This window comes from Erpetoichthys calabaricus, chromosome 2, assembly GCF_900747795.2.
Source record: "Erpetoichthys calabaricus chromosome 2, fErpCal1.3, whole genome shotgun sequence".
Classification (NCBI taxonomy): Eukaryota; Metazoa; Chordata; class Cladistia; order Polypteriformes; family Polypteridae; genus Erpetoichthys; species Erpetoichthys calabaricus.
Window position 1 is genome coordinate 280,197,744 of NC_041395.2, and position 23,509 is coordinate 280,221,252.

Genomic DNA, 23,509 nt, shown 5'->3' on the forward strand with positions numbered 1-23,509 from the left:
AATGACTTGCACACAGTAAGGAAGATGCAACTGCAGTTGTAAGTCTGTATATAAATTATTTTGTGCAATGAAGTTACTGTATTAAACTTACTTTGTTATTTTTTAAATTATATAAAACCTTTTTTGCCATATTCAATTTTAGTTATAGCACCTTTAATAAGTTTAATAAGCGAAAATGACATATAAAGTAAAGCTGAACTTCTTTCTCTTTTTCAGATCTTTACCTCTGTGCTGTATTGATATGCTCCCTGGGGATTATCTGCATGTTCCTTTTCACAGTCATCATTATCTGCCAGTGTCTGTTTAAAAAGCAGAGATTAAAAGGTATGCACATCACCTGATCTGAAGCCATGATATTCAGTATTACTGTCACTTTGTTGTATTCTGAAGTTCCTATGGAGGATTTTATTGCTTATCCTAAGAAAGAAAATCATATTTGCTACCAGGGATGGAATAATGCTGAAGTAGTTGGTACTGCTAATGTAGGTCTTCAGAATCCAAGCTTCAACCCCTGCCCACTGGAGACTGCATGTTCTCCTTCCTTGTCATGATGGTGTTTCTCAGGTTACCCAGATTTAATGTTGTGTGTGTGTGTGTGAGGTTAATTATGACAAAAAACTGGCAGAGCATAAATGTGGAATGGAAGCCCATCCAAGCCTCATTCTTGCAGTGTTTAAAGCTTCTGCAATATGCTTCTTGTCCCCAGTCCCTGTGCTGGAATAAGTAGATTCAGAAAGTGAGATTAATGTTTTCTATCATCATGTTTTAATTATAACTACAGAAAAAAGTCTCCATTTTTTATTTTTCCTGGCTTGCCAATTGTTTTTTTTTTTTTTTAAATACAGCTTGTATTTGAGTTCACTCTCCTTATTATCGTCTCTAAATGTCCTCAGCTTTTGTTTACTGCACTGAAACTTTTACTGAGATTTTTATATAGTAATGATGTTTATAAATTACATTTCCTTTTTATTTCTTGACAGCAAGCTATTATTTGGTGAAATGTCCACAAAACAGGTATGGATGCTGATTTGCATTACTTAATTTTGTTAATTTACAAGGGATGTTCAAAAAGTTTCGGCACTTATATATTTTCATTGGAAATGGTGAAGGCAGGAGGAATAGAACTTGGAATTAAAAAGTTGGTACGACACTGGGAAAACTGCATTGCAAATGAATGTGACTATGTAAAAAAGTGATGTAATTTGTTTTTGAAACTCTTAATAAATAGAGTTTAAAAAAGTGCCGAAACGTTTTGAATGTCTCTTGTATTTATGTATGTATGTATGTATTTATCTGTTATCAGATTTAAAGGTTTTTAGGCATCTACCAAGGGACATTAAACATGCACTCCTGTGAAAGTGGTATTCTTTAGGACATGAACAGACATTTTAGAGGGCATACACCATCAGTTTTTTAGGGATGTCTGTTTTAACTTGTACTCCTTATAATCTGTAATTGTAAAAGCCATACTAAAAGGAATGAACGCGTCATTGGAATTTCCTATAGCAACACAGTTGTGGCACAGTTAGCTCTGCTGCTCATACAGCTTCATGAGGCTGGGTTCATCTCCCAATATGATCCTTACCTTTGATGATTTTACTTGTACTCACCTTGTTTCTCTTTCGATGTACTGTTTACTCCTTTCACATTCCAGAGATTTGTGTTTTAAGTTAATTTATTGGGTGCAGTTTGTGTCAGTTTTTATACCATGCATTTGAAGTGGAACTTTGATGAGAGTTGGTTTATGCCTTTCTCGGCAAGAACAGACTCAGATCCCTGTGACTCTGAATTGAACAAAGCGGGTACAGTCAATGGAGCGATGCATAGAAGTACTAAGAAATGTCTCACTGTACTGGTAATTGATAATTCCATTGACTGTTCTCACTCCTGAATGAGAAAATTACATCAATTGCTTTAGTTACATGTTCATAGTTCAGTTTGAGAAGAACCCTGACAAAGATATGTTATTTCCTAAACAAGTGGTGAAAGAGTTTCTAATGAAGGGGCAGATGACATTGACCCACAACTTCAAAGTGCATGTGAAGTGCAGTGTCAGATATTTCTAATGGGATGGGATTTTTTTAAGCTTGTTTTTAGTTACTTAAAGAGGTGCATGTAACACTGAAATCATGATTCCCCTGCCAATCTCATTTTAATTGAATAATCACCTTTGGAAGTCAGCAGATGGTTATTTACTGGACAGCAGCTGAGACTGATAGGAATCGTGAGGACTGAAATGGTTTTAAGGACCAGGGACCTAAGTGCTCCTGGCTTGGTCCCAGTCTGCATTGAGTTGATTCATTCCCCCCTGTCATTCACATGAGTTTGCTATAGGTATTCTGATTGCCTGTCATTAACTGACAGACTTGATGAATCATCCCAGTTTCAATAAGGCTCATCATCAACCTTCCATTAAGATCTGCACTGCCAGACTTTTGGCTTCTCACAAATATTTATTGGGGAATAAAGGGTTCCAAAAATCATAGATTTCAAACTAGATGAATCCAGTTCTTGGGGTCACATTAGGTGTGAGGGGACAGGAGCCAGTCCTGGACAATGTGCTGCTCCCACATATACCTTTACTCATTCACAGCCAGTTTAGAGTGCCCATTTAACCAAATATGCATGTGTTTAGAATATAATAGAAGAATAAAAAAAGTAAAAAAAAAAAAAACAGATTGGGATTACAAGAAGCTCACACTGAGTGTAAGGTGCTACAAACAGTTGAATGGTGTTGAATGGAACATGCAGACTCCATAAAATGGATCTGGGACAGGTCTTGAACCCAGGACTCTGTGTCACTGGGGCAGCAGTGTTGTTCCACCTTTGCTGATTACCATTAGCTATCCAAGTAGATTGGAATGCTAATGTACCTTTATAGATTTAAAATCTGACTTCCGCTACATAAAGTAGAGATTTTAACTGTAAAATATTCCATGGAATGAAATGAAAGAATCACATTGTGTTGACAAACAGAAGGTATTCTTTTTTCCTTAGTTTTGTTGCAGCTGAGGTGTAAACATGCACAAAACATATTTTTCATACTGCACAAAAACTAGAGGAGCAATTTTGGCTACTATCTTATTATAAAGCTATTATATGTCCCAGGTTTCATTAGGATCAGCATATCCATTGCCTGTCATCTAGAGATACACACACCCAGACATTACTCTCAGAATTGCTAGATTGAGTTTAAGGAAACCGCGTAAATCAATTGAAAATGTGAAGTCATCACATTGACTATACAATATTCTCCATATACTGGATGGATACATAGCAATTATTGTAACAAAGCTTTTATGGGTCACTTAGTTTTCACCCTGCTTGACATTGTGAAGACGGCACAGGTAATATGTAGAACAAGACCACCCTATTTTCAGCAACTTCTTTTAGGAACAATACACAAACATACATTCTCCTTGTGTTCCTTTGTATGTTCTTTATACGTCTATCCACTGTCTTACTGAAATTAAAATGCATATTGAACCCTCATAATTAACAAGTACCATCACAAAGTACTATATGACTCCAGAAATGTAATCACAGCACTACTGTAGTTCAATTCTGCACCTTTCAGATTTTAATAATTCATGCTATGGGAGACATTTATTAGGACAGTAGCAAAAGAAACATTAAAATTAAGGGCAGAAAATCAAATTTAGAGATTGCTGTTTAGAGAAAGGATGAGTCTTTAAGCTTAGTATGAATGTAATGGCCACAGAAAGGCTTATGGTGAGAATACCAGAGAGTGGTGACTGGAGGTTTGTGAAGTGGGACTTGGTGACAATGCAAAGATCTCTAAAGTCTCAAAATTGGGCCATACAAATCAAAAAAGTGATAATTTTTTTAACATCCGCCTCCCATTGCTTGCTTAGGTTGGGCACTAAAATGGGTAAAAAGTTGTCACTGACATGACAATAAAGATCAAAAAGTATATATAGTTTTGTATCCTGGAAAACATTTGGCCACTTTAGTTATTTACAATTAAGCTGTTACATCTGAGGTTTTGCGTTATTAATTGTTAATAAGGTATACTATACGTTTTGAACTTTGAATGTAATTCTATATTTTGTGCCTTGAGCATGGGAAAGGCACTATATAAATAAAATGTATTATTATTATTATTTCTTATTGGGTATTCTGAATGCTTTCCAGTTCAGGAGAAACGGTGACCAGTGTTATCAGCACATCTTCTAATCGGACCCAAAAAGAAAAGAGGCACAAACAGAAAAAGGTCAAAGACAATGCTGACACCCCACCGGAAGTTCCAGCAAAAGGTAAGGTGGGTGGGACGAACACCACATGAGCACATAGAATAAGAACGTAGGGCAGCACCCCAGTAACGTAGCGTGGGTGTCAGCCGCCCGGGGCGGAGGAAAATTCTGCCGCCCCCTTATTTAGGTATGGTTCAAATTTTTACAAGATATTATTATTATTTATTGTCAAATTTTGCCGCCCCCTAAAAGTGCCGCCCGGGGCAGGCCGCCCCTGCCGCCCCCACTACGCTACGCCACTGCAGCACCCATGCCTTGATAAAATGGAGCTCTTTATGTGTGTCTCTGATGAGTGTCACTGAGTGCTTACTGTCTAAGATGAGAACAAGCCTCAGTTGGTTTCTTAACTCTTTTTCATTATATTATTTTCCAACTTAATTTTGGAAATTATTTGATAACTTTTAAAATTGACATTTGTACGCAACATTCTGTTTAGCCTACAAAAAATTTCAAGCACAAACATTCTTTCTTTTTCATAGTATTTTGTATAGTGAGTGCCATTAGAAACTAAAGTCCAATAGCTACATGTATGGCACACTGTTGGTCACAAGCAGGGATTGAAACAGCAGCCCTCTGTTATAAGATCAAAAGCCTCAGCCCCAAAGTGACACTGCCAAACATGACAATGGAGCATTTTTTTTAATAAATTCCAATGTTTTATATCCTAACCTAAACAGTAATGTTACAACTGATTTGTCTTTACAGTTCCAATTGCTGACATACCCAGAAGACCAAAACTTTTAAAATCACAATCAAGAAAAGTGGTTCTGGTGAGTTTTGCTTTTTACAATGCATGTAACCAAATGCATGAAGGGCACTTAAGTGTTGTTTCTCTAGTGAACAGGTGAACAGCGCAAAGAGGACTGAAGACTCCAAAATGTCCCAGTGTCATTAAGTATAGATATGTGTATGGGTGTGTGTGGGTCAATTGCAGCCTTGCACCTGATATGCTCTTGTGCTTCCCCAAACCCTGAATTAAATAAGACAGGTTTATGAATGGAGAGAAAGTCTCAATTTCTTTCATTTTAGTCTCATATAACAACAATGAAAACTTTACAAAAATTTAAAAAATATCTTATTACTTCCAACTTCAAATTATACAAATTAATTTTCAAGCAATTTTTGAGAAAGGATTTTGTCACTATGATCGTTGGGAGGAAGTGCATATCCACAAGGAGAAAATGTTGGGGCACCAAACCAGTCGTCCTCATTTAAATATGAAAATAGTCCAAACAAAACATGCAGTCGATGGTGCTAAACCAGGGGTCACCAACTCCGACCCTGGATGACCACAGTGGCTGCAGGTTTTCATTCTAACCCTTTTCTTAATGAGTGACCTGTTTTTGCTGCTAATTAACTTCTTTTGAACTAATTTTAATCGACTTGCTCTTGAAGACTCAGACTTGTTTCTTTTTCCGTAATTAGCAGCCAAACAATAATAAGATACAAAATGAGCCAAAACAACTGGTATCCATCATACAATATCTGAAAATAAAGAAAGATGAAGGTCTCAGGAGTGTCAATCTGCTCAGGTCCCCAAAACATTTTAGCAGTGCTGTTAGAAAAGAGAAAATCAGCAATTTCGGAAATGTCTGCTCCTACACAATGAGCACAGCAACAAGCCATGGAATTAAAGAACGGGTTTAATTAACGACAAGAATTGGCACCTCATTAAGCTGCTGGTTGAAGTGAAATTGATTGGAGTTTGAGGCCCTGATTTAGTTGGTCTTCTGTTGGCTCAGTCACCTCACATTTCATTTCTGTTTAAGGAAAGAAATGAAGCAATTCAGAGGAATGATGAAGAAATTCAGGGGAACAAATCTTAAAAAAGCAATTCAATTAAAATAAATTCACAAGAAGTTAATTAGCAGCTGTGGAGGATTGCCGGCTTTTTACTCTGGCCCTCACCCCCAGGCCGCCAGGAGGAGCTCTCCCAGCAGCGTGGACGTGCCCCGACTTCCAGCAGGGCCTCATGGACTATGTAGTTTTTATACACAGCCCTGCTGGATACCTTGGGGGCCACCGGGAGTCGCTGTAGGGGGGCTCGTGGACTCTTATGTGCCCTATAACCCGGGAGTACGTCACGGTCACGTGACAGGAAGGAGCGACGTGCTCCCGGGTTGAAGAAAAGGACTGTTTACCCTGACCCGGAAGGAAAAAGGAACTGTGGACTGTTGGACAGGAACACCTCCGGGTCAGGGTGTATAAAAGGACTGTGGGAAAGCCCAGACACTGAGCTGAGCTGGGAGGTAGGGTGGCGAAGTGTCTGGGCGAGGAGGATTGGTTTGTATTGAGAGTTTATTGTAGTATATGAGTGTGGAGTGGAGGGTGCTTTGTGCACTTTATTGTCCTAATAAATATAATATTTGGACTTTTACCTAGTGTCTGACATGTAGTCTGAGGGTTCAAGGGGTCACGGAGACCTTAAACTGTCACACAGCATAAACAGGGCACTCATTAAAAAAAAGGTTTAGAATGAAATCCTGCAGCCATGGTGGTCCTCCAGGACAGGACTTGGTGACCCCTGTGCTAAACAAACAAAAGTCAGGGTCCTAGTGGAAGGAACCATTTCTGGGCTATTTAAGCCTGTGATAGTCACAGTAGGAAGGAGCTCCATCTTGCAGTAAGCTCTTGTAACGAGTGACGCCTCCTTCCGTTAACAGCGGGCTAAGAAATAGTGGGACCGGAAGGGCCGGAGTCAGTTGCTCTCACGGGGCATCTTCTTGGCACTGCGGTTAAACTTAGTGCCAGCGACCCCTCTTGACATATCTCAGAAGGGCCTGGAGGATGATCCACTGACAGGCTTGCATGACGGGTATGTTTATTTGAATTTTAGATTTAAGCCCCAATGTAACATCATTAGAATCTGACACTTTCCTGGTATGTCCTTCTAATTTAACGGTGCTTGACAGGATCTGCCAGGAAGAATTGGTATAAACTGCCCAAATCCAGTTGCACAAAGCTTGTAGAGACTTACTTAAGAAGACAAAGGGGTTTCTACAAAATATTGAAGTAAGGGGTCTGAATACTTATATGAATGAGAGATTTCAGTTTTTGATTTTTAGTAAATCAGATAGATAGATACTTTATTAATCAGCAAATATTACTGAAAACATGATTCTTAATTTGTCACTATGCATTATTGAGTATAGATTGATAGGGCAAAAATGGCAAATGGATTCATTTAAAATTAAATCTACAACAGAATAAAGGGTGCAGAAAGTGAAGGGATCTGAATACTGTCTGAGTCCACTATAGTTATTTAGTATATTTTCCTGATTTCTGCCTTGTGTCCCATGCTGTCAGTATTGCCTGTTGCTCACTGTGCCTCTTAAACTGGATTAAGCTGGTTCATTAAACAGATTGTTAAAAATGGCAACCCCCATATGAAAATGGGGATAGCAAAGGAAGAAGATTAAACAGATTGTTAGATGGAAACACATTACATTGAGACAAAGAAAATAACCAATCTAATGTAAAGCTCAGAAGTTGCAGGTGCTCGTTTCTTGGCTTTCTGTTCCCGAGTTTTGTAAAGTCTCAGTTACTCTTTAATACTTGGTCAAAGAATCCAAACCTCTCATCAGCCTTATTTTAGTTCTGGTTATTAAATAATACTATTAGAGGATTATCTGGTTTCATGGGCCATCAAACAAGGATGAGCTTATCGTTACTTTCACAAGGATTAGCGAACGTAGAGCCCACCAGAGTTGAGAGATCAGCTTTGTCTTCGGCGTGATCTCCAGCAACGTCAGGCCCCTCCATAACAAAGGAAGGTTATCCTTCTCTAAATCTTTTTTCCCTCTCTATTAGATTTGGAAACAAAAAGCTTGAAGGGCCTAAAGGCTGACCCCACATTCCTATTATGGCTTTTTATTACTTGCCGTCATGCCTTTAATCAGAAGCTGCATGAGCTAAAGTTTTCACTGCACATTACAATATAGTTTATTGAAATTTGATTTAATTTACTCTTATAAAGCTGAACTCCATTGAAAAGCCCAGTGCCCTATATACTAATTGTACTACACTAAATTCTAATAAAAACTCTGAACAGAGAATTCCAAAGAATAATCACCATCTTTAATTCAACTTATTTTTTATGAAAACATTAGAACAGTTCTAACTAGAATCGCCCATTCAGCCCAAGAAAACCTGTTGATCTTATTCCTCGACTTTCTACAAATTAACATGAAGTCAGGTTGTGAAGGTCCATGAAGTTCTATGATCTACCCACCTTATTTCGTGTGTCTCTAGATTTCCATGTGAAGGAAATGTTTTCAACATTTGTGTGAAATTTGCTCTTGTGTCAGTGTGTTTTAAAGTAATTGCCAGGCTTGACTTTACTAATTAATTCCATAATTTTTAATCTTTCAATCATGTCGCCCCTTAAATTCCTTTTGCTTAAAATTATGAGGTTTATCTCCTTTAATCTTTCCTCATAGTTCATTTCTCATAGTCTTGGAATCACCCAAGATTTCTCTAGCCCTGCAATGTCAATTTTATACTATGGAGGATAACACTGCACACAATACAGTAAGTGGGGCCACACTAGAGCATAACCATCTTGACTTGCACTCTGCCCATCAGGCTATATAACCTGATGCCCTATTAGCCATCCTAACCTCTTCTGAATTCTGTCTGGATACACAGTAATTATAATGAAACTAGTCATTAAGCCCGTTACAATAATGGGTGCTAGAACAGTAGCGCATAAACATTAGTAGGAACAGTCTACATAAAATGGCAAGGAACTTTGACCTCATTCTTTTTGTTGGTCGTATTTTTCTTTGTTTTTCAGCCTTTCTTTTGTTGATGTTTACTTGCTGAGCTGACCGTTCTTCGTGGGTTGCCGCCGTGTATTGTGTGTCTTTAATTTTCTGTGACAGTAATACTGTCTTGTACGTCTGCTGGCTTGTACGTCCGTAATATACCTTTAATTTTCTCTGGTGGTAATACAGGCGTGCGCGTCTCTAATATGCCTTTAATTTTCTCTGACAGAAATACTGTCTTGTATGTGGCTGTAATATGCGTCACTGTATTGTGTACCTTTAATTTCCTCTCGCAGTAATACTGGTTTATATTTCCATAAAACGCCTGTAACTTTCTCTGACAGTAATATTGTGCATCGCACCGTGCCCCGCGCATGCGCACTTCACCAGAAGACACACACACACGGACACCTGGATGCACACAGGGATTTTATTAAAGAGGATAATGAAAATCATTACATTAATATTGGGCTTTTCTCACTATTCAGAGTGCTTTACATAATCATTGAGGAGCCACTTCAACCACCACCAACGTGTGGCATTCACCTGGATGATCCAACAGCAGCCATTCTTGTGCCAGTACACTCACCACACATTAACTATTAGGTGGTGAAGGGGTGAGAGTGAGAGACAGTTAGGGTGCCAGAGTGACTAGGACAAGGTGGATAATTTATCCAATGCATTGGAATAAAGCTAACTCTTTTGTGACCGCAGAGACTCAGGATCTCAGTTTTATATGTCATTCAAAGGATGGCACTCTTTTTACAGTTCAGTGTCCTCGTCACTGCACTGGGGCTTTGAGATCCATACACCGACTACAGGGTCAGCGCCCTCTGCTGGTCTCACCAACACTTCTTCAAGCAGCAGCCCAGGTGGTCCTCCACCCAAGTATTGGCTGGACCCAAATATGCTTAACCTCAGGTGGGTTACCTGTTCTGAATGGTGGTGTGGCTGATGAGTCCACTATGACTCCTAGGTTTTTCTCATAAGGTGTACTTTCACGTGGTAAACCTCCATCATGTGTTCAAATCTAAAATTTTAACTTTCAGTGTGTAATACTTGATTTTCAGTCATAGTAAATTTCACCTGCCAAAAATCTACTCAGTTCTGTTACGCTGCCCATGATTCTAGATTATTATTTGCTGTTCCTCCTAGTTTGGTATTGTCTTCAAACTTAACCAGCTTGTTCTTTATATTATTATCTAGATTGTTTATACATATTAAACAGCGCAGTAGCCTCAGGACTGACCCTGAGGGATGTCATGTTTAATATTTCTTAATTCTGAAAAACCTTTTGTTTCCAACTGATTTTGCAGCCATCTGCAATTTATAACTTAAATTCGCACTTGCTTTAGTTGGGTCATAAGCCTCTTAGGTGGGATCTTATTAAAGCTATCTGAAAATCCAGATAACTATTATCATATGCACTACTCTGGTTGTGTATGTCTGTTACTTCTTCATAGAATTCCAGCATATTAGTGAAACACAACCTCCATTGTCTAAGCCCTTGCTGACTGTACACTAAGACACTCACTCTTATCACTTGGTACTCAAAGTTTTTCTTATGTGCTTCCAATAATTTATGGCTGATGCATGGTAAGGCTCCTTACCTATACAGTAGCTACTTGGATCTGCTCCATCACCTTTCTTATGTAATGGGACAACACTTACTGATTTTTAAACTATTGAAATTTCCACAGATTTTAAATATGCACTTTCTAACTTCCTTAAACACTGCGGAATCATGGCCTGTGATGTGTTTGATTTCAACCGTTTTTAATCTAAACAGTTCAGCATGTTCCTACGTAGGACATCTGCAACATTCAGAGATTTAGTTTTGAAAAGGGAACCATGTATATTAATACTATAAAGTTTGTAAAGGCCAGCCCTGACACAGACAGGCGTAGGACACAGGTTCAAAGCACACAAGAGTTTTTATTTTCTTTTCCCTTGTGGGCAACACCTTCCCTGTTCCCACAAGCTCAAGAGAGTCCCAAACCACACAACACAACTGTTCTGGTAGCACTTCCTGGTGTGGCAGAAGTGCTGCATTCCATGGCTTCGGAACCATCCAGGCACCCTCTGGCGGAGGCCACGGGCTCCCCACAGGTTTGAGCTTCCAAGCTCTGTGGCCCCCATGCAATCCAGGGTGGCTGCCCTCTTGCGTCCTGTGGAAGGAATTGCCCCTCTCCTGGTCCCCTGCTTCTCCAGGCCTCCTAGTGGGGCAAGGTCCCCGGCTGTCTATCACAAGTTCTTATCCGTTCTTAACTTGGGACAATGGGGTCAGAGAATAACCCCGCATCACAAGAAACAACTTGGAGGCCACAAGAACAACCAGCAGATCTTTAGGATGAAATACTCAAACAAATCTCATTCAGATATGTGGCATTCATGTAAACTTCACCCAGGCAATGTCCAGGGAATTTCAGCACCTCGTATCCATGAGGCAGCAGTGCTAACAACATCACCAAGCTTCCCTATGAAAAACACGTATTCTAGACAGTGCTAATGGATCATTTTTTTTAGCCATTGATCTTTCATACTTACAGGAAATGAAACAAAGCAGCTAGTTTCACTCTTTGTTTTAAACATGGAAATAAGAAGTCGATGTCTGAAATGTAACTGGGCAGGTTAGTTACTGCTAGATAACACCCAGTGGTATTTTGTTTCTTCTTAAAATGCAATGAACAGAACATACGACTTTATTTAGAACATCTGCAAAAAATTCTTGAGTACCCCTTGTGGTGTTAGGAGCATAGCGTGTTTATAAGGTTAGTAAGGTGGGTTTGGATGATGAATATGTGTCTATTACAGCAGAGATAGCTTAAACTAGTTACAGAACATTTAGTTTATACAAGCAACAGGTATAAAAATGGCTTGGGACGACAACATGAGTCCTGGTAGATGTTGTAATGAGCCCAGTTGTGAGGGATTGTGGACTTCTCTGTTAATCATTCCTAAATAAAATGAGATCTTGGGGATATGTAAAGGTAAATCACAGGGGTCATCACTGTTTTTCACTTTAGCATATTGTTGTTTTTAGCATCTTCATGTGTTTCTCGTTGCAGGAGCCATTTTTTTCACATTTGGTGCTATTTTTTTTTCAATTGGTTTATGAATCCTATGCGAACTACACAATGTTTCTAAGTTGCACATCAATAGTTAATAGTTATAGAATGGCACCTAAAACTCCTGAAGGGCTAGACAATGATATTCCAATGCTTTCAAAACGTTCGGTCACAATGAGTGAAATAATTTTCATAGCAACGGCTAGGTACTGTTCCAGAGGGCTTTTAAATTGGAGCTGAAAGAAATTTAGGTGCCCTAGAGAAGCCATTTCATCCACATTTTTGTCTTATTAAAAACAAAACAGCTCAGCGTTGTACTCAGTTTTCCTTAAATGCGCACATACATTTATGGCATGCTGTGAATAATTGACTGTATTTATGCTTCGATGGCTGGATTTCCCAAATGAATAAACTTTCTAAATAATAACATTGACAGTTTCACACCATATGAATTTGTACATAAATGTATTGCATATTCAAAGAATACATTTACGTGTATGGGTAAGGTACATTTCTATTGTTTTTTGAATGAAATCAAATTTAAGTAAATTGGAAAACAGATTATATTCTGTATGAGAAGCTTGTTCCTATGTGTGTGTGTGTGTGTGTGTTCTTTTGTGTATCTTTTGAACAAAAATTCTACACTTTATGTATGTTCTGTAGAGTTCAGCATTGCCATCGCATGGTTGTATGTTCAAATCTCAGGCCTGTCTTTGCTGCATTGTATGAAAGCTCAATGAATTGGCAATTCTTTTAATTGACTCTAGCGTGAGAGTGCCAGGGTGTGAGGAGGGCCATGTAGTGGGCTCACGCTCTGCCCTGGGTTGTTTCTTGCCTTACATTCAATGTTACCAGTATAGGATCTGGCTCCTTAAATTGGATTAATCAGGTTTGAGAATATTTTGTCATATTAACGGGTTTTTGAAACACTTAAATAAAATAAATCTAGCACACTGAAAAATCTTAAGGAAATCAGAGGAATACTAAATTCAGGCAGAAAACAAGAAGTACTTCTTTAGCCAATCAGGATCTGGGAATAATGTGCATTGCTGTGGTATGTTAATAACATAATGTTTTGATGGTAAAAGGTTTTGATAAGCCCAAGATGTCCCACTCATCTGTATTTGCCCAACTATGCTGAGATTTTAAGGTACCCAAAGTATCAACTGGAAATTTATTACATACATCTTGTTGTCTGTGTAAAGAAATACCTTCCGATATTAATGTGAAAATTACTCTCAGCTTCCATCCTTGTCCATGTGTTCTTGCTGAAGGACTGATTTTAAAGTAGCAGCTGATTTCCACTGTGCTTATTAGAACATTGTGACAAGAACAAGCCATTCAGCCCAACAAGCTCATCCATCCTGGATTGTCCAAAATAATACAGTGGAACCTCGAGATACGATCACCTCTGTATACGAGAAATTCAAAATACGAGGAAAGTATGAGCGAAAAATTCAGATCTAAATACGAGCATTGGCTCGCGTAACGAGCCACGAGCCAGGCTGTGGGTATAGCTCGCGGCTTAGCAAGGGGGCGTGGTAGCAGTTGCGAGCCGCGATCTGCGGTGTCTGCGTTTCTCACTTAAGTGCACAGGTGGGAAACTGCCCACATCCATGATTGTTCCTGTGGCTGATGGGCTGCAGCTGCCATGTCCTCCCCGCATATATAGAGAAGCGCAAGCCGGTTAAGGGGGAGAAAAAGTAAAAGAAAAGAGAGGAGAGAGAGAGAGAGAGAGAGAGAGAGAGAGCGAGCAGGCAGGCAGGCAGGCGAGTGAGCGAGTGCAGGCTCGCGTGTAGCTGAACAGTGAGCTGAACAGGCGAGCCAAACAGCTGAAGCAGGACGGTGTAGAGAAGGTCAGCTGCATTAAGAGTGTCTCGCCTGTTGCAGAGCCCGCAGGTGAGACGCTAACAGAGAAGAAGCACCGGGGATTGTCATCTGTTTTTTAAAGACGGCATCCTTTTGACGTTTTAACCTCGTGTTAAAGGATTGTTATTCTTGTGTATTTTAAACCTCCACTTCACAACTGTTTTAAGGATTATTTATTTAAAGATTTATTGAATGCTCTACTGCACTTTGGACACCTGTTTTGATTCTTTTAATAATCAGTTATATTATTTACCAGTGTTATTTATTAAAGGTAGACTACAGTATATATAATTTATCAGTGTTATTTGTTAGGAAAATTGATTTTTATGTTAATATATTTGGGGTGCAGAACGGATTAACTGGATTTCCATTATTTTCAATGGGGAAGTTTGTTCTAGATACGAGAAATTCGCTATACAAGCTCAGTTCTGGAACGAATTAAACTCGTATCTAGAGGTTCCACTGTATCAAGTTAAGATCTGAAGGCCCCTAAAGTCCTCCTCTCCACCACACTATTTGGTACATTATTCCATGTGTCTATGGTTCTTTGCATGAAGGAAAACCTTCTAACGTTTGCGAAATGTTCCCTTAGCCAATTTCCAACCATTTCCCCATGTTCTTGTTGAAAAATTCATTTAATAGAAACAGCTGGGATCCACAGTACTAATTCCTTACATAATTTAAAAAATGTCAATCATGGCACATCTTAAAATCTGTTTCCTAATACTAATAATCGGGAGTGGTCTCCCCTAGACTTTCTCGTATACAGTGATCCCTCGCTATATCGCGCTTCGCCTTTCGAGGCTTCACTCCATCGCGGATTTTATATGTAAGCATATTTAATCGCGGATTTTTTGCTGGTTCGCGGATTTCTGCGGACAATGGGTCTTTTAATTTCTGGTACAGGAAGAGGAAGATATGTTTGCATTCTTTTAATTGTGAGACAGAACTGTCATCTCTGTCTTGTCATGGAGCACAGTTTAAACTTTTGAAAAAGAGACAAATGTTTGTTTGCAGTGTTTGAATAACGTTCCTGTCTCTCTACAACCTCCTGTGTTTCTGCGCAAATCTGTGACCCAAGCATGACAATATAAAAATAACCATATAAACATATGGTTTCTACTTCGCGGATTTTCTTATTTCGCGGGTGGCTCTGGAACGCAACCCCCGCGATGGAGGAGGGATTACTGTACTCCAATATGGGGATGGATATTTAAGAAGTAAACCGCAAGACAATGATTACTGTATATCTTTATATTATGTACATTAAAGAACCATCAACAACAAATCAAATCAAATTAATAATATATTGAATAATTATTATAAAAGTAAATAAATCGGACTCTGCAGCTGCATGAATAAAAGGTAAAGTACCACTTCCGGTTAACGGAAATAGCCCAAACATTGACAGAAATCTACGTATTGTACCAGATATTTGTATGCAAAATTTGGTTGACATAAGTGAAAGCGTATTCAAGTTATCATGTTCAAATACACACACACTCACAGACAGACACACAGACATAATTCCAAAAATGGATTTTAAAAATAAAAAATCTCAAAATGGAACTTTTGGAGGATTCCGATATTTACCCTATACTTCATATACGAGAAAGTCGGGGAGGTCTAAAATGCAGAGATTCAACAAAATCTTGACATCGAATCTTTGGACGATTACAATACTTTCCCTATACTTCATAAACGAGAATGTAAAAACGCTCAGCTCCTTCCCTCTTTTCTCATAGCTCATGCCTCTTACTCTCAGAATCAGCCTAGTCGCTCTTCTCAGGACTTTATCTAGTGCTGCTATGTCTCTTTTAATAGCCAAGAGTATGGTTGCACAGCATAGTGTTGCTGGAAAAGTACCAAAAAACAATGCTATTGTAGTTGTTGAAAACAAGCATTTCATATTCTTCACAAAACAAAACTACACATGTCAATGCAATGAGACTTTACAGGGGTCTTCGATACCCATTGATTTTTGCTTCTATACAATCAAGCTTCACAGGGTTCTAACACTCCCCCCTTACTGCTTCAATGTGATCAGGATTTCATGGGAACCCTTCCCACCTTACTGCCTCTGTGTGAACAGGAAGCTGTGGGTAGTGCACCGCACACCAGAGAGGCAAGCAATTGGTTTTTGCAGTTATCTGTTATTTGCCTTATAAGAATATAGAACTGTATAGAACTATAGAACTGTTTGGGTACTGGTACTGAGGTGCAAAAGCTGGCATCGATACTAAAGTCAAAATTTTAGTGCTGATCCAACACTAGCTCAGAGACTAAAACTGCACACAGTACTCACCAGAATGTTATATAACTTGAGCTTAACCTCTTTTGACTTGTACTCTACACCTCATGATATATAACCTAACACACTGTTAGCTTTCTTGATCACTTCTGTAGGCTATCTTGACATAGATAGTGATGAGTCCACTATGACTCCCAGGTCCTTCTCCTAAACAGTACTTTGAATTTTCAGTCCTCCCAATGTGTATTCAGATTTAACATGTTTACTTCCTACATATAATACTTTACATTTACTTAAAGTTAAATTTCATCTCCCATAAATCTACCCAAGATGGTATGCTGTCCAAGTCCCTCTGTAACACTTTAGCTGATTCTACATGCTCTGTCCTTCCAGCTAATTTGGTATCTTGTGCAAACGTAACCGGCTTGTTATTTATATTCTTATCCAGATCATTTGTTTTTAAAAAGAGCAGCGGCCCCAGTGCTGATCGTTGAGGGACACCACTTTTATCATCGCATAATTCTGAAAAAAAAATCACCTAATTCCCTTCATAATTTAAAACTTTACTTTATGTCGTCTCTTTATCTATAATCACTTAAAATAAAAAATGTAACTCTTTCAATCCTTCCTAGTAGCGTATATCATGTGGCTCTGGAATTGTTCTCATTTGGCTCAGGAACTTCACTTGTTACTTTCCTGTTCATTTTATAACACAAGCGTATGGTATCACTCCCTTAACGGGGTTAGAGTTAAGCATTTTGTAGTCTGTGCATGTCTGTTGCACTCTGTTAGACTGCGCATGACTTTTGCTTCACACACATATCCAGCAGCCATGGGTAAAAAATGGTGGATGTGTCCACAAAATATATTTCCTGAGGCAAATGCTTAGGACTTATCCCTTCTCCTCGATGAAGTAATCCATCTCAATATTTCCGAAACTGCTACATTTATATTGATGAGCTGAATGTACAGCACTAAGCTTAGCAGCATAAAGTCAGCAGACACAGACTCCATGCTTGTTTTCAGATTTACGGCAACCATTACTGAAGTTTAATCTTGTTTTAGTGTATTTTTTCAACACTGGAGTGTTTTGCCAAAGGAGAACTCCATAAGTGGACTCTCACATGCAATGGTGGCACCACCAATAAAACTAATTAGGTATTTACCTAGGGAGCAGACCATACATGGGGGGACCAGCCAAACAGTTGGTTGGCTCACTAATAAGCTTGGCCTAGGATGCAAAATAACCTAACACCGGCACTGCTCGCATGTAAGAGGTTTTAAGAAACCCTTAACTGGGTCACTTACCCTATCTCAGTTTTGTGTGCACATGTGAACGCCCTTAGTGACTCATATACAATACAATACAATTATTTTTGTATAGCCCAAAATCACACAAGAATTGCTGCAATGGGCTTTAACAGACCCTGCCTCTTGACAGACCCCCAGCCTTGACTCTCTAAGGGGACAAGAAAAAACTCTCAAAAAAAAACTCTTGTACGTAAAATAAAAATGGAAGAAACCTTAGGAAAGGCAGTTCAAAGAGAGACCCCTTTCCTGGTAGGTTGGGAGTGCAGTGGGTGTCAAAATGAAGGGGGTCAATACAATACAATACACAGAACAGAACACAAGTAATCCTCAATACAATATAATAGTGCAGTAGAAATATTACACGTACAAAGCAGATTCAACAGTAGATGATATCACATATTATGATTTGGATTCGTTTAGAGTCCTGGAGACCTCGGCCATCAAGCTGCCTCCCCCAGTTGGCCATTCCACAGCTGGGCCAGCCAATCCAATAAAAGGACCTCTCTACCCGATGATTCCTGCAATCCTCCATCAGAGATGACTTTGCTTTAGGCTGGCAAAACAACTTGGCAGGTGGGCCATGGCACCAAGTGGTACATTTGAGTACCGAGAAGAGAAACAGAATAGGTGAGGGTTAGTAACAAATGTGCCATATGGGATGGAAGATTTAGTTTCATATGTTCAGCTGGATGCCAAGGACACAAAAAGATTATGCTTTAATTTTAATCGTATAATTTTTCATTTAACCCTGATTGAAGTAAAGCTCTGGACTTTGCGTCTCATGAGGGGAGTCCATTTATTTACTTTTAAACATTTTTCTTAAAGTAGGTTATGGGGGTTTTGTTAATTTAAATGATAGTTATAACTCTGTTGCAAGGTGGGGAAGGCGCTTTACAAGAGAAGCTTACAGAATGCATTTCACCATATGGGAACCAGCGTCATTTTATAAAGAAACTCACTTAACCACATTTCCCTTCCTCTAATTGTCTGCCATGGCTATCATGTAAAAAATAGTGCAGTTACAGTGGAAAACTGCCAACTTGCCAGCAATTATGTAAACTACAGTACATTTTTTTATGCTATACATCATATTAACATCAGGGGTTCTGTAAAAATGAAATGAAGAACAATTAAATGTACTTAAATATGAAAACTCCAGCTTTTAACTTTTTTAAACCCTCATAACTTAACCAACAGCCTGTACCTGACATACCTGAGCCAGCCAATCAACAGCCTGCCTTGGGTTTACAGGCCAGCCCCCACCCTAGGCCACACCCACTCACCTCATCATAATGGTGTCTTTATTTATTGGGCTCTATGTGCGGTTAAGGCATCAATGACCCACATTTTAGTTACATGTTGTAGACAAAGCCAAACAATTCACTGTACGTTATTTTTATAATATGAGAAAATGTTTCCATTGACATTGACTTTGTTAATACAAGAAAATACAGTTTTAAACTATTCAGCATGATAAAGTGTAGCTGCCTCTTTTAGATTTGTTAAGGCAAATAATGCTATGATGAACTTATGTGCTTTGCGCAAAAACATATTCACTATGCAAAACAATTGAGAACTAATTAAAAATAAATGTAATTATTACATTAAAGAAATTAAAGATATTCAGTTTATTAATCATGCTGCTATATTTAATCATTGCATAATACTTGGTAAAGTCTTTACATTTGAAAATCTCCAGTGTTTTTCTTCATATTTTCAATTGAATTATTTCAAGGAAGAAATATGCATGGGGGAAATTATGCTGAACGTTTTATAGTGCCCTATTGCTTGGAGAAGTTATTGCAGCACCTTTTCCATTTATGAAAGTACTAATTTTATTTTGTTTTATTGCTTTCTGAAACACAATTATTTATTTAGCGTGTTTTGTCTTTATTAAATTATGTTTACTATAGGGGTATCATAAAAATGTATAAAAACAAAACATCTCCCTAGCCTGCTCCATGACCCATCCTGAAAAACACAGAGTTATTTTTCAAATCTAGGCATAATACAATAACCTAAAAAATACCATAAGTAGATAATGCACCCTAGAAACATTGTAATATTGAACTAATAAAATCAAAAATCGGGCCGGTAATATTTTCTGAGCACAAGTTCTTAAATTTGCATGAGGTGGGGGCTTTGAGATTAGTCAGGGATAAGCAATATGTTTATTTCTAAGTGGAGGCATCGTCGGGGCACAAACATATAAAAATATGAAATCAAGGCAAAGTAAGAAGTGGCAGAAAGCTTTCCACTCGGACTCAGCAATGTACAGTATTTTTTTTAAATAATAAGTAGCCACTGCATGCCAGAAAAGCAGTTAACTAAACATCAAATAAGGCAGAATGGTGGCACAGTGGTTAGTACTTCAGCCCTCGACTTGCTGCATTGAAAGCTTAGTTTGAACATTTCCAAAGTCCATGTATCTTTTCTCCAGTTCCGTCTCCGATCCCAATGACATTCATTATTTTCACTTGAAAGGTCCAGCATGATTATGTAAGCCCACAGTGTCACTTGCCAGTAGTTAAATGGACACCTCCACAATGTGATCTCTCTATTGACATGAACATGACTGGAAAAGCCCTGCGGTTTGCTGGCGCCCTGCCCGGGGTTTGTTTCTTGCCTTGCGCCTTGTGTTGGCTGGGATTGGCTCCAGCAGACCCCCGTGACCCTGTAGTTAGGATGTAGCAGGTTGGATAGTGGATGGATGACTGGAAAATGTATAAGTGACTAAAACACTCACCGTGTTCCTAAGTAGCCCCTTTGACATCTGCTGCTCCAGTTCTTTAGGTAGATAAAAGGTTGTCATCTCAGTCTCTGTTATTTTCTTTTGTGTTGAAAGGTCCATCTACTATATCTATACATCAGCTATTAAATCTGCTTAACCCATCTTCGCAGCATCATTTGCAAGGCAGGGATCAGCACTGGATGGGCTGCCAGACCACTGCAGGATTCATTCACATCTATAGGATCAAATTTACAAAAACACAGACATCTTTGAAACAAATCCACACTGATACAATGTCATTGGCAAGAATACACAGAGGACCCCATGCTGCTGCTTGTTGATTCGAAGGCCCTAGGATCCAAGCCAGCTTCTCTGTGTGATGACTAGAAAAGAGTCGAGGCTCCGAGTGATTTTTTTGCTGGTGATACACGGATATTGTGCAAACTCCACATAACTAGTAACTTGAACCCAGGATTAGAGAGGGGTGAGGCAGCAGCAGCAGCCATCACTGCACTACCCACTAGAAAGTTTTGTCTTCTCTGTTCTCTTTATTTGGGAAGGGCAGAATTACATAACAGAAAGTCAATCCAGTATACAAAAAATGTGGGATCTTTAATGAATAATAGTGTAAAATGTATATTGAAACAATTGTACAGTATTGCTGTAGTTGTAAATCCCCTTTGTTTCCTTATTAACAGGGACTGTGTCAGACTACTGGCATAAACATGCTGTAGCAAGCCAGTAGTATTCCTTTTATTGGGTATTTTCATTTAGAAAAAGTCCAAAAAACCCATAAATTGGCTTGTGCTGAGAGCTAGTCGGGCGGCACGGTGGCGCAGTGGGTAGTGCTGCTGCCTCGCAGTTGGGAGATCTGGGGACCCGGGTTCACTTCCCGGGTCCTCCCTGCGTGGAGTTTGCATGTTCTCCCCGTGTCTGCGTGGGTTTCCTCCGGGCGCTCCGGTTTCCTCCCACAGTCCAAAGACATGCAGGTTAGGTGGATTGGTGATTCTAAATTGGCCCTAGTGTGTGCTTGGTGTGTGGGTGTGTTTGTGTGTGTCCTGCGGTGGGTTGGCACCCTGCCTGGGATTGGTTCCCTGCCTTGTGCCCTGTGTTGGCTGGGATTGGCTCCAGCAGACCCCCGTGACCCTGTGTTCGGATTCAGCGGGTTGGAAAATGGATGGATGGATGGATGAGAGCTAGTCTCTCTGCCTTCTCTGGGGTGAAAACATGGCCCCCTGGTCTCATTCTGCCATCTTTATGGGCTCTGGGCCTGGGAGGGCGGGACTGACACAGCCCTTTGGGGGGGCGGGGCTATGCCTCCTCTCCTGGCGACTGTTCTGAGCTGTGGAGAAAGCTGGAGATAGTGTTAGCAACAGCGCCCCCTCTCGTCCTGAGGTGGTATTTGTTGACTTACCAGAGCCGTCCAGCCAATCCTGATGCATATGTGCGTGACAGTACAAAAAAAAAAAAGGGAGGTAACTCCATATGCGACGTTCACATATAAAGGTTTGGTTGAATAAAGCTCTTTCTTTACATAAAGCCCTTCCTACCTCTTTTACACCACAACAGTTTAAAGTTCTGGTAATACCCACCAAAATTAAAATAATGTCTTGATGGGACGTAGCAGACTGTTTCAAGTCTCCATGTCTTTCAATCAGATTACATGCTTGATGGCCCAAATGTACATGATGGCTTAGATGGCATCTTCTTTCAGTGCCTGCCCAGCTCTGACGCTTTTCTAACGGTTCATTTACCTGACACTTGTGTGCAAGGCATAAAAGAAGCTGCGTGACTGGCACTATACTTAAAAAAAAAAGATGGTTCAAAATACAATTCCCTCCAATTCATACTCTACAAAGAGACACAGGACAGACATTAAAGTGTAAGTAATTGCAGAAATTGTTTTAATGAAACAAAAATATTCAGACAGAAAGACGTCATGTTTTCTTTCCAATGTGCTTTGTCGACAACAAGAAACTGATATTCACTGGCATGCCATTTAATTCTTTGGAAAGTGGTTAAGCCGACAAGCAGGAAACATATGTGGATTTCCAAACACTTAGACCACATCACAAGCTGGGATCTCTGCTTCCCATTTGCATTTGTCTTCTCTTAATTCTTCAGTCTGCAGGATTTGTCTCAGTCACGCTTCTGGACAGGTGTTCGGCTCAGCACGGGTCGCACATTGAATTTTAAAGGGGCTCTTAAGAAGTTTAAGAGTAACACTTGGCCTCTTTAAATTTTGTGCAAAAATAAATATTTATTGAAGATGGACAAAAAGGAGGAACAGAGAGCAGTGATTGCACTGAATAAATTGCAAATTTGGAAGATAATTGTCTGAAGCAAACCATGAACACATATGTCAGTTAGTTAAGAATTTTTATTTCGCATTATGAAGTTGTTGACTTTGTGTAGACTGATTTTAAAAAATCACAGTTAAGCATATTAGACACCCAGAATTGGTGGCATGAATGTTTAGTTGCCTCATAACTCCAGAGTCAGGGTTTGGCTCCTCATCAGTGCTGAGTTCTCCTCATTTTATGTAGACTTTCCTCAAACACTCCAGTTGCCCAAGACAACCCCCCCACAACCACCCATAGACATGTATGGTTAAATCTATCTAGGTACATACACTCATACACTTGGATTTATGGCCAAAAGTATGTGGACACCCCTCCAAATTATTGAGTTCCAGCATTTTAGTCTCCTCCATTATTAACAAGTGGATATAATCAGGAACAAACATGCAATCTCCATTGACAAGCATTGGCAAGAGAATGTCATACTGAAGAGCTCAGTGACTTTAATCATGGCATTGACATAGCATGCCACCTTGGCTACAAGTCAGTATGTGAAATTTCTCTTCTTCTAGATCTGCTCTGGTCAGCTGTAAGTGCTATCATTGTGACATGGAAACATGTTGGAGCATCAACATCTCATCCATTGAACCTAACTCCTTTTTACACACTACTGTTTGAACACTATGAAAGTCTCATCTCATGATCATCACATAGCAACACATGCAGAGTGTGAAATGAGAAAGCACGACAGTTTATTGTGTCTGATGAAGTAGAAGCAGCACCAGAGCAGCTCTCCCAAAGTAGTGACCCATGACCTCAAGTGTGACCACTCCAGCAGATCTTCTCTGTATTCAACCTCTCAATCCATTTCCTGAACTCCCATATTTCAATGTTAGGGTCAACGGGAGCTGCAGACCATCATGTTTGCACTAGGCACAA

The 23,509-nt window shown here is 39.4% G+C and overlaps 1 protein-coding gene across 1 annotated transcript in view; it reads left to right on the forward strand.

The window, feature by feature from the left end:
- Window positions 1-23,509, forward strand: part of vstm4a (V-set and transmembrane domain containing 4a) — a 91,274-nt gene that overhangs the window by 61,997 nt on the left and 5,768 nt on the right. Inside the window, exons 4-7 of the mRNA XM_028795618.2 lie at window positions 217-324; window positions 981-1,014; window positions 4,156-4,277; window positions 4,980-5,044. Of these exons, the coding sequence (XP_028651451.2) occupies window positions 217-324; window positions 981-1,014; window positions 4,156-4,277; window positions 4,980-5,044 (329 nt within the window). The remainder of the gene's footprint in view (window positions 1-216; window positions 325-980; window positions 1,015-4,155; window positions 4,278-4,979; window positions 5,045-23,509) is intronic.